This window comes from Triticum aestivum, chromosome 3B (assembly GCF_018294505.1).
Source record: "Triticum aestivum cultivar Chinese Spring chromosome 3B, IWGSC CS RefSeq v2.1, whole genome shotgun sequence".
NCBI classification, from domain to species: Eukaryota; Viridiplantae; Streptophyta; class Magnoliopsida; order Poales; family Poaceae; genus Triticum; species Triticum aestivum.
The window spans coordinates 721225304-721236491 of NC_057801.1; the positions used below are offsets into that span (position 1 = coordinate 721225304).

The 11188-nt window shown below is 47.0% G+C and overlaps 3 protein-coding genes across 4 annotated transcripts; 2 read left to right on the top strand and 1 right to left on the bottom strand.

Moving 5' to 3' along the window:
• Positions 1–532: 532 nt before the first annotated feature.
• On the top strand, positions 533–4764 carry LOC123066200 (uncharacterized). 2 transcript variants are annotated; one of them, XM_044489332.1, is made up of 10 exons: positions 535–899; positions 996–1220; positions 1358–1486; positions 1567–1783; positions 1858–1931; positions 2970–3143; positions 3241–3354; positions 3459–3521; positions 3905–4021; positions 4287–4764. In XM_044489332.1, the coding sequence occupies exons 1-6, from the start codon at positions 840–842 to the stop codon at positions 2970–2972; spliced, it is 708 nt and encodes a 235-aa protein (XP_044345267.1). In that variant the 5' UTR covers positions 535–839; the 3' UTR covers positions 2973–3143; positions 3241–3354; positions 3459–3521; positions 3905–4021; positions 4287–4764. The 2 variants fall into 2 exon arrangements, with proteins under 2 accessions (XP_044345266.1, XP_044345267.1); XM_044489331.1 differs by lacking the exons at positions 2970–3143; positions 3241–3354; positions 3459–3521; positions 3905–4021; positions 4287–4764 and having other exon boundaries at positions 533–899; positions 1858–2083.
• A 49-nt stretch (positions 4765–4813) lies between these two features.
• Positions 4814–6049, top strand: LOC123066201 (protein FAR1-RELATED SEQUENCE 5-like). Its single transcript, XM_044489333.1, has 2 exons — positions 4814–5250; positions 5962–6049. Exons 1-2 carry the CDS (start codon positions 4910–4912, stop codon positions 5966–5968), a joined length of 348 nt encoding a protein of 115 aa, XP_044345268.1. The 5' UTR covers positions 4814–4909; the 3' UTR covers positions 5969–6049.
• A 1630-nt stretch (positions 6050–7679) lies between these two features.
• LOC123067751 (uncharacterized) lies at positions 7680–9986 on the bottom strand. The gene is made up of 5 exons (XM_044490412.1): positions 9934–9986; positions 9032–9341; positions 8697–8859; positions 8217–8275; positions 7680–7881 (listed from the first exon to the last, which is right to left on the bottom strand). Exons 1-5 carry the CDS (start codon positions 9980–9982, stop codon positions 7680–7682), a joined length of 783 nt encoding a protein of 260 aa, XP_044346347.1. The 5' UTR covers positions 9983–9986.
• Between the last annotated feature and the right edge of the window lie 1202 nt (positions 9987–11188).

Below are 11188 nucleotides of genomic sequence, written 5' to 3' on the forward strand. Positions count from 1 at the left end.
ACATTACAGGACATGTGCGACCTATCGCGGAGCAATGCTAGACGTACGGGCGTTGTACGGAGGATTTACAGGCTCCTTGGCTGTGATTGGTTGGAATTTGATTAAGGGGGACGGCCCCACCCTAAAAATCAGGGGGGGGGGAGCAATTAGATTAGGCCACGTTGTTATCCTGTAAAGCTTTGTATGAATATCATGTACGTGTAGTATTATTGCCTACCGCGAAAGGGAATAGAACATGTGCTCAAGGCCTGGATCCATCGCGAAAGGGGCTCTTATCCATCACTAGTGTTAAGCATCTACCTATAAGGTATTTTCTATCAGTGGATTGATCTGGTCCAAAATCGAGCGTGCTTCCTAGGCGTGCGCATTAGCCACGTCCCTGTCATGCATGATTTATATATATGATGTCATTTTCCTTATTTGTTTACTAGCTGTTATACATGAAAATCTTTTTGAGATGTGGGAGTAGTTTATATTAATTTTTCTGTCATTTTTCATTTTCCATGTAGTGGGCTGCAAGGCCTGGTAAAGCTGGGCTGAGTCGTACTGGTGTCGCTCTGGCTTTCCTCCTGGCGAAACAATCGCTGGAGCTGCGCGAGCCCCCGTCCTAATCGCTATCTGCAACCGCCGCCCGCCTCCCCGCACCCCGTGGTAATCGCGATCTGCCAGACTGCCACCGCCTCCCCGCACCCCGTGGTAATCGCGATCTGCCACCGCCTCCCCGCCTCCCGTGGTAATCGCGATCTGTCGCCGCCTCCCCGCCTCCCGTGGTAATCGCGATCTGCCGCCGCCTCCCCGCCTCCCGTGGTAATCGCGATCTGCCACCGCCTCCCGTCCTAATGGCTGGGGAGAAAGCTGGTACCGGCGCCTCCTCCTCCTCTCGTCCTCGGAGGAGTTCGGTAAGCATCTCTCGTCGCTGATCTGCAGACCTTCGAGTCCTATCGTTTGTTGTATGCAGCGCAGAGGCGTGATCTCATCATTTGTGCACGTTTCAGAGAAACGCCGCCGACGGGAAGCAGATTGCTCCCCGAGTCGCCGCCGACGGGAAGAAGACTGCACTCCCAGTCGCCGCCGTCGGGAAGCAGAGTCCTCTCCTAGTTGCCGCCGCCTCCGACGGGAAGCAGATGGTTATGGGAGTCTCTGTCGACGCCGCTTGCACCACTTTGCACCCTATTGATCTACGATCCGACGTCGCCCCTGCCGAGGGGCGTACTGAAGTGGTACTCTCCCTTAAACGTCAAATACATTATGGATTAGGGTTTAACGCCATGGTCACATGTTGGATTCGTTACAGTTTTCATTAGGGTTATGCAATTCGTGTCCTCTTTTTCCTGATACTTTTAGGTTTCTCTTTCAGGCCAAGTTTGTGCACAACTTCTACTGCGCCCTAAACTTTAATCTGTTAGGATTGTATCGTTTCTATGCCGATGATGCTGAGTTTGTCTGGAATTTCAATGGCCGCCGACTTAATCTGAAAACGGCAAAGGTTACTGCCTTAACAAAATGTAGTATAATATCCTGACCGGTAATTTTTTGTGTGGTAACATCGTTATTATTTTTGAACAGGAAATTAAGAGTTATCTGTATAGGGCATCAACCAAAATGAAATTCCATGCATCGCATTTTGATGTATTATCGCTTCCTGGGCAAAGTTCTGTAATGCTGACCGTTGATGGAACAATCAAATCTGCTGATAACAAGCCTAGGAGCTTTGTGGAAACTTTTGTGCTTGATATTCCTGGACGTCTTATATTGAGGGATTCCTTGGTTGTGCAAGAAAATGGTAACATTCTTTTTCTGTTTAATATAAAACCCCACTCCTTCTCATGGTTTGACCGTGATGCTTTTGTTCAACAGCTCCAGAAGTACCAGAAGTGAGTAGTCCCAAGAAGCTCCAAGACCGTACTGCAAGTATCATGTCTACTAATGATGTAAGTGGTTATGTAATTGCATGTTTATCTTAATAAATTGTTCTGTATATTAAGTTGTTTGTTTCAATATAGTCCCTTACATTGGTAAATTGTATATTGTGTCTGCTGCTATTGCAGTCACAGAATCACTGTGGAATTTGCAATAAGAAATGGTATCCCCTAGAGAAAGACTGGGTAAGCCTAGAAGCTGCTATAGTGATGTTATAGATTTAGGGTCCGAATAACTGCCACACGTGTGGCGTCGATAGGAACCCGCCCGCACGCCTCGTGCGACATAGACGGGGATCGGCCCGCACGACCACGTCCGAGCGCACAAAAGCACGGCTCGCACGTCCGGTGTGTGGCAATCCCGCCCGCACTGCCCCGTCCGGGCCAGAAGACCGGCTGCCCGCACGACCCAGCCGATCCACGCCTCCGATCCATCCCCTCTCTCGTACGCCGCCATCGTCCCCCACCTCTCGAACCCCGACATCCGTCGCCGGCCATCCCTGGTTGCCATGGCAACCAGGGCAGATCCGTAGGGCGCTCCGACCCCAAACCACACCCTAACCCTTCCCATCCCCAGCCGCCCACTCCGATCCAGCCCTCCAGACACGATCAACTAAAACCAGGTGAAAATTCTCGATCTCGTCCTTCCCTCTCATCCTTAAGGCTGAAAATCTCCCGATCTTGTACTGGGTCCATACTATAGGGGTAGAACACTGCATGGTTCGGTGTATATTCGCAATTGCCAGGCAGAATACACCAGATCTGCCATGTACTACGTTTGAGGTTAACTTAGGTGCCTAGTTTAGGCACTTAAGTAGTTGGGTATGAAATGGATGAGTAGGAATCCCTAAAAAAGGGCAGGAAGGACGGTTTTTTGAATGAAGAGGGTGGGAAAAAATAATTGCCACTTGTGTGTAACGACAGTTGCCGCTTGTGTATGATGACAATTGCCACCTATTTTGACCTGTTGCTTGCCATCCCTATCTTCCATGTGCAAGCAGCAGAAGAATACAATTCTTGTGGATTATTGATGCCTTTTTGATCATCCAGTGATTGAGAACATGTCGGAAAAGAATCGAGACGCGGAAAGGATGAATCGCGAAGGTGGCGCTGATGCTTGGGGTTCTCAAAGGCCAGAAACACCGCCTTGGGATGCAGTAGAGTATAGTCAACTCATCTCTGCAGGGCCGTTGCTGCCACTACTAGAACAGTATGCAGGCGTAGGTATGATGCGTGGTAACAAAAAGAAGAGAGCAGTTGCCAACTTCGCAATGATGAAGATGACATTCTACTTATGTCCTACACTCCCATTTTTTTGCAGGTTCTTATGACCAAAACACTCTCAGGGGGGCCCCATGGCAAGTTCAGTCACAAGGCGCTAACACTGACGTATTTACGGGCAACCAACCTCAACTAGCTAGTATGGCTAATCAAGGTAATGCAAAACCAAAAAAAAACACATACTGCTGTGGACGTGAAAAATGGACATGCAAAAAAACCGACAAGAGGACTCACGAGTTTTGACGGGTGAAAATGCAGGGCCTTCATGCAGCACGTGGCATCAGCCAGCACCCATGTACCTGCCATCGACATCATACACAGGTCAGTCCATAAAAAAAGTGAAGTTGCGGATGTTCAATTAGCAGAAGGGGCATAGTTGGCAGCTCCAAATTGCCATGACTGGACTTCTACAATTGCCATGAATTTAAAACTACATTTGCCATCCCTGGACAACTGTTGTTGCCATCAGTGGACACTTGCAGTTGCCATGGAGAAACAACTGCAGTTGCCATGCCAGAGCAACTACAGTTGTCATGTCATCGCAACTGCAGTTGCCATGGAGGAACAACTGCGGTTGCCATGCCGATGCAACTATAGTTGCCATGCCAGTAAAACTGCAGTTGCCACATCAGGGGCGACTGCAGTTGTCGTGCTAGCACAAACTGCAAATTGCCATGAATTGACCAACCACTATATGCTTACAGCGTATTACGCTGGTGGTGACACGGCAAACGTCCCGTGGCAAGCTTCACAAATTGCAGGTGGAGCACGACATTTTGGTGTCACAGACCACACAAGATGGCCAAATGCAGCACAACAAGGTAAGGAAAAAAATTGAACCACAAAAAACATCACTACATTTGTTGTTTGTAGTTTTTTGTAGGCAAAACAATAGTTGCCATGTTTGTTGAATAGTACCTGCCATGACTGGACAGCTACAGCTGCCACACATGTCCACACGCAGTCTCACGGCTTGCTGTTTGAAAATATGTCGTGCCAAATCAATCGAAGATGGTGTGATCCGTTGTGATACACATCTTATTCAACCAAAAAATCTTACTCTCGTGCTTGTTTTTTCTATTACAGAACCTACAACTACAGTGAACAGCGGTGCGGGGACATCTACTGCGGGGAGCTCTGAGCGCACGGAAGACGCGTTCCACCAGTCAGCAGACTGTCATGCCGCAAACAATTTCGAGTCAGAGTCGGGAATGGCAATCATTCCAGCAATGCCGATGAGCACCCCTTTGAACCGTGTCAGGAACATGTATTGGGTGGATGGTGCTACAAGGAGAGCCTACAAACATTTCCGAGATTGCATTTCATTCGACACGACGTACCTCACCAATATGTACAAGATGCCATGCGCTCCGTTCATAGAAATAAATAACCACAATCAGTCGTTGCAGTTCGGATGCGGCCTCGTCCGGAACGAAGACACAGATGGGTACGTTTGGCTGTTCAAGACCTTCTTGGAGTGCATGGATGGACTTGCTCCGATGAACATAATAATAGACCAAGATTTCAGCATGCGTGCAGGCATAGAAAAGGTCTTTCCGTTGGCAGTGCACAGGCACTGCAGGTGGCACATTATAAAGAAGGCTGAGGAGACGCTAGGACCGTTCTTTGCCGACCGTCCAGAGCTGCACAAGGCATTCGAGCTGTGCGTGGACCACAACTTGTTGGTGGAGGAGTTTGAAAGGAGCTGGATGGCCATGACTGAAACACATCAAGTCCAGGACAACGAGACTCTTGTTAGCCTGTGGGAGAAGCGAATGTACTGGGTGCCGGCCTACTTCATGCAGTGCTTCTTCCCCTTTCTGCAGACTACGCAGCGCAGCGAGGGGTTCAATGCTGTTTTAAAGCGGTACGTCAGCCCTGGCAACTCATTGCTACAGTTTGCCAAGCAGTACACAGCTTTGCAACAAAAAATTCTGGGATCTGAGCTACAGCAAGAAGCGACCACAGCCCTAAAGCAACCAAAATTGCTAACGTATTTACCGATGGAGAGGCAAATGAGCAAGATATACACCAACAAGATCTTTAACAAGTAAGTCAGTTGCATTACAGTCTTATTTGCATAAAAAGCACCAAGTCAGTAGGGGCCTTATAGAGTGCAATGCAGTTGCCATGACATGCAGCTGCCATGTTTAATGAAATACCGTTTGCCATGCTTACTCAGATGCAGTTGCCATGTTAAAATGAAAATTTTGTTTTGGCATACTTGCTCGGGTGCATTTCCCTTGTTGAATGAAGTGCAGTTGCCATGTTTTATGCGCTGTGCTTCCATTGGAGCATGTTGGCATGCAAATGCCAATGTCAAAAAATGCTAAAAAAATGTTATTTGGCGACACATATGCTAAAATGCAGTTGCCATGTTTAATGAAATGCATCTGCCCTTTTTTTTGAAATGCAATTGACATGTTTACTCAGCTGTAGATGCCATGTTTAATAAAAATGCAGTTGCCATGTTTTATGCAATGTGCTTCCATTGGGGAATGTTGGTGTGGAAATGACGATATCCAGTTGAAAATGTACTGCAATTGTCATGTCTGTTGTACTGCAATTGCCATGTATGTTGTAATGCATTTGCCATGTGTAGTGTACTGCATTTGCCATGTTCAACGTAATATATTTGCCATGTTTAATGAACTATGTTTGCCATGTTCAAACAAAATGTATTTCTATTTTCATGACAACATAAGGGTGTACAAGAAAAAGATCGCACGAAAGTTTAACAGAAAACACACAAAACTTGCAGATTCTAGGAAGAAATAAAGCGTGCCAGCATGTTCACGGCTTTCCGGGTGGACGAACATACGTTCAAGGTGTGTTCTATTTTGGGCATGTCAGATTCAGAACTTGAAGACGCGGACAAAGGAAGGAACTACTTCGTCAGAGCCTCGATAGGCGAAGGCGAGTACTACTGCCAATGCTGCAAATTCGAACGGGACGGCATTGTGTGCTGTCACATACTAAAATCATGGACATGAACGCTGTGACACGCATGCCCCGCCATTTCATAAGGAGGCGATGAAATTGGGACGCTGACGACGCGTTGGCGCCGCAGACAACACACGCAGTTCTGGCTGTGCATGACGAGAGATCTGAGTCAACCATGGAAGCTGTGAGGCACGTTGTGCTGACAAAGAACTATGCTAAGCTAATTGATGAAGCATGCAAGAGTGATGACACAGCGAGAGTCGCAGAAAAACACAGGAAGGCACTGAAAAGAGAGCTTGATGAGATCAAAAAAAGGAAAGCCGAGGAAGCCTTACACCGGTTCCTCCGCACATCAAGTGTGCCTTCATCCACGGGGCCATCGTCTGAAAACTCGGAGATAGGATCTGGAACAGCAAGCACACAAACCCAGGTCAGGAACCCACCCCGTTCCATCACAAAGGGTCGTCCGAGAGGGATAAGGTACAAGTTGGGACTGGAGATTCAAGCAAAACACAAGAAAACGAAGAAAGGGGCGGGCAATCCATGAGCAAAAATTGGGGCGCTGTGACATGGTCCATGTGGACATTTTGTTTTGTACCTCTATACGATGGGATTTTTTTTAATTGGGAGAATGACTCTTGAGGGGGGACAGAAGTAGAAGGAAAATTCATTAAATGGATAAATGCATTTGCCATGTTATGGGTACTTAATCTGACATGTTATGTGTAGTTAATCTGCCATGCTATTTTATATCAAATATGCCATGCTATTTTATACTAGATAAGCCATGCTATTTTATACTAAATATGCCATGCTACTTTATACTAAATATGCCATGTTAGTTGTACTGGATCTGCCATGTTAGTTGTACTGGATTTGCCATGTAAGTTGTACTGGATCTGCCATGTTATTTATGATGTATCTGCCATGTTAGCTGTACTGAAAATTTCCGCATGCTTTTTGTAATGACTCTGCATGGCATATATCCCCATGAAAAATACGATGCGGTTTAGAAGCACGTAGTGTGTTGTGTGCAATGTATGGGAAAACAAGTTGGAAAAAAGTGTAAACGTGCATAAACCGCAGCAAAGGTTATGACTACATGATAAACCTACCCAATGCTAGCCGGTGCAATTAGCGATGAAAAAGAACAAGCAAAACAGCCAAAAATGAAAAAATGACGATGACTTTCACTAACCATGTCTATTGAACTACATTTGCCATCTTTTTTTGAAAACATCGCAGACGCATTCGAAACAGCAAAAAACAATGCTAGAAACGACAAAACCACTGTCGTAATGATGAACATAAAAACAGATCTGATGTAACGCCTAAAATAGGTTCACGTCCACACATGTATTACAGAAAACACTAAAAAATATCGCTAACACGCCACCATGACATAGTAGGCTACACGAGGTTGCAGTCATAACGTAGCACACAAAACATAGTTTTCGACAAAGAACAGAGAGATAGTACCTTACATTCCTCAACAATAGAATGTAAGGTGTGCGTCTGGTGTGTAACGCCACGTGATCACTTGTACTTCGTGATGACTTGCTTGACAGCTTCCTCCACGAACTCGCGTGCTCCGGACCGCTTGTTGAAATCTTCATTCGTCAGCCAGTTCCATGTGCAGATTTTTCGGAGCTCAACGACCGTTGCATCTGTGATAGCGGGGACAATTCTGCCTTCCCACTTTGCAAAGTATTCCAGCGCGTGAAAGCCATAGTCCGTCCTGCACGAGGAAAAAGAGTTCAGGTGAACACGCAAAATGGACAGCTGCAGCAAAGATGGACTTCAGTTCAGATGTGTCAACAAAAAGATGGGGTGGATTGATGTAAAAATGGCACATGAAGGAACGGGTTAAAAGAAATTACGTGTTCCCTTGCTTCACAGTCGCCACATACTCAGTCGGGAAATGCCTGATCTGGACCTTTGAATGTTCGTAGTGCCGGTTCCAAGTCTCTTTGAAGTTCTTGATGAAGAATTCGGCATGCGTAGTAAGGTCTGCATCAGCTTCCGAACGGATTGAATCAAGCACCTCGATACGTTGGTTCTTCAGGTCAAGACAGACCGCATATGTCGTGTCGGTCGTGTGGTTCAAGCTCCTGGAACATGGGGAACATGACCTGCAATTAAAAAAGTGAAGAAATGAGATACAAAGTTCACATGAAAGAACAACAGAGGGACAAAAAAAATTAGAATCACGTAGAATGTTTGATTACGGGTGGGAGTAGTTGAAAGAAAGTTGCCGTCCATTGTATGAACAAAATGAGCCATGTATTTTACTATCAAGTTGCCACATAGTTTGCATGGGGATACAAAAAATCAAGAAGTCAGTGTGCACGGCAACTGTTGCCACATGAAAACTTCTGCCACACAAACACAAGTACAGGTTCTGGCAAAAAACCACGCCATGTGAAAAAACGGTGCAGACAGGAAAGGAGTACTCACATATTTCTTCAGTGTGAGCTTGAAGTCACCGTGTTGTGCAAAATTGTTCCTCAGGATTTTGTGGTGGAAGTCACCATCCCATATTTTGCAGGTCACACTATAATGCATGATTATCTTGTCGGCGCATACATCGGTGTGATTGTTGATGTAGTCGATCCCGCATGCAACTACATTCGTCGACATTTTTCCGTTTGGCCTCACGGACTCGGCAAGATCACCCAGGTCGACGTACGTCGCTCCGCACTGAATGACTTTCGTTCTGTCCAAACATGAGCTGTATGAAAACGATATAGCATGGAAGAATCATGCCTACTAAGTAAAAAAAATATGAAAGAACTAAAACGTAAGCGGACCATTTATAAAAAGTACGAAGTAGATAAATGGTAAAAAAGAGCAAGCAAGATGAGAGATTATGGGGTATGGTAATTTACGCTTTCAGCTCCTTCATGTGCTTGCTGTTGGTCCTCGCATTTCCAAAACGCTTGACGATATCGTACAGCTGGGTCTGTTCCTTAGTGGCCCTGAATTCGGGCTCGTAGTCTTCCGCGGGGGGTGGGTGAACTACCCTCCGCTGCCTCACAGGACCAGGGGTGACACTCCTAATGGTATCCTCAGATACCGTATCTGCAGGCACATTGGAACTTGATTGCCCTTGCCCTCGTGAGGAACTCCTCTGCAATGCTGTCTCCTCGATCATGCGGTAAACTTCATCAAGTGACGGTGAAATCTCCTCAGGGGTGGCTGCAATGAATATAAAAAAAAGTAGGTTAGGATACATATAAAATCCAAAAACAAATGGATTGTGAGGAGGTAAAGGTCCATGATGTGATATGTAGGTAGAAAAAGTGGGGCAGTTGCCATGGGTGGTCCTACTACAGTCGCTATGACATAGCAAATACAATTGCCATGTAGTTGCACTGTAGTTGCCACCTAGTTGTACTGTAGGTACCATGTCACAGCAACTGCAGTTGCCATGTTGTGTCGGCTCCACTTGCCATGTGAATGCCGTATGAAAAATGCAGCATGGTAGAAAAAATGCAGGTGGCATGATGTGGCAAATCCAGTTGCCATGTGTACTGAACTGTATTTGCCATGTGACAGCAACTACAATTGCCATGTTGAAATAACTTCAGTTGCCACGTGCTTGCCCAAGTGTCAAACGCAGCATGGCAGCAAGAAAAAAACGTAGGTGACATGGTGCATCAAATCCAGTTGCCATGTCATCACATGGCAGTTGCCGTCACAAGTGAGGACCCCCAAAAGAATGTGATTGGGACAAAAGTCAAACTACAAACATGTATACAAGAAAATCGTAAGTGCGTGATGAGTGTACCTTGCACAATTGGCTCTGCGAACTTGACAGCCTTCCTGCCCTCGACCATTGGCTGCGCCATCATTGCGGGCATGCCTCCTGGGAAAGCAAAGGCAACTAGTATAGGATTGTGCACCACCGGTTGATCTTGACTGACGCCGAGGCTGAAGCTCGGTGGGGTAAAGGCCATTGGGTGCCTCTCATTCCTACTGGCCAGACCACGAGCGACTTTCGGGGCAGAATCCAAGGATGAAAGATCGACAAACATATCTGAATCGGCCGCTACAAAATGATCGGCCTTATTTGCAGGGCGGGGCGTGTTGTCAGCGGTCTCAGCCGCAGCTTTCATGACAATCTTCTTGTTTGGACTGTAGGGGACACCGACATTGACTGGGAGCCTGGAAGTGCGCAGATTTATGCTGGGGATTTCCGCTGCGGGTGAAGGCGCAGTCTGCTCCGGGCGTTCCTCTGCGTCACTCGTGCCCGGCTTGACACCTGCATCAGTTGTGCTCCGGTCTTGCGGTTTCTCCATCACATTGATTTTTGCAGGTGGCAGGAATAGTGTGGACGCAGGAACATAACCAGATTCGTCTCTCCTGCTCCTAGCTACAGCCGGAGCGTTGGGTATGTCTGTTGATTGCTTGCGGGGGCTACGACGCCTAGGTGGAAGACCAGCACGCGGAACGGTCGCCTTAGCAGTATCTCCACCGATAGGAGCTGGAGCTGTTGTGCCAGGATTCTCATCTGCAGATGGCATATCCTTGTGAAGTGCCGCCTCAGCCGCTTCTGTCATGGACACAGGTGAGACACCAGGCACACGCTTGGAATCAGTGTTAGATGAGCGGGAATCTTCCTTGCCTAGGTTGGTCTCGGGAGCATCCACTTCGACGCTTGCTGATGGGGTGGCATGGCTCACAGCAGCATCCTTCATTGCGAGAAGAGTTGGCAATATTTCAGCTGTCCTGGCGGATACCGACTCATCACTCCCTGATGTACGGATGCTTGTTGTTCTAGCCTGCACATCTGCAGCCAGCGGAGATGGTCGGCCACTTGCATCAGAGTTAGTGGGAGCAGTTGACGGTGCAGCAGCAGTATTGTCGCCTGGCGCCTCATGTACATCTGAGTTACCACCTGTTGACAACTTTGAATGCAGGCGTTCGAGTGGGTCTCTACTGATATGCTTGGCCCCGCGCGTAGTAGTCTTCTTCACCCTGCAAAGGAAAAAAAGCACGTGAAAAATGGTATGAAAAAAATGGACAAAAAATATGTTTGCAAT

What these genes read in the sequence shown, in the direction of transcription:
- LOC123066200 (XM_044489331.1), top strand. Translation starts at nt 840, where the DNA reads ATGGCTGGGGAGAAAGCTGGTACCGGCGCCTCCTCCTCCTCTCGTCCT. An exon ending in CTCGTCCTCGGAGGAGTTCG is followed by an intron (nt 900 to 995) that starts GTAAGCATCTCT and finishes TGCACGTTTCAG; the next exon opens with AGAAACGCCGCCGACGGGAA. An exon ending in CCGAGGGGCGTACTGAAGTG is followed by an intron (nt 1,221 to 1,357) that starts GTACTCTCCCTT and finishes TTTCTCTTTCAG; the next exon opens with GCCAAGTTTGTGCACAACTT.
- LOC123066201 (XM_044489333.1), top strand. Translation starts at nt 4,910, where the DNA reads ATGGCCATGACTGAAACACATCAAGTCCAGGACAACGAGACTCTTGTT.
- LOC123067751 (XM_044490412.1), bottom strand. Translation starts at nt 9,982, where the DNA reads ATGGTCGAGGGCAGGAAGGCTGTCAAGTTCGCAGAGCCAATTGTGCAA. An exon ending in CGCAGAGCCAATTGTGCAAG is followed by an intron (nt 9,342 to 9,933) that starts GTACACTCATCA and finishes TATTCATTGCAG; the next exon opens with CCACCCCTGAGGAGATTTCA. An exon ending in CGACACGACATATGCGGTCT is followed by an intron (nt 7,882 to 8,216) that starts GTCTTGACCTGA and finishes TTCCTCGTGCAG; the next exon opens with GACGGACTATGGCTTTCACG.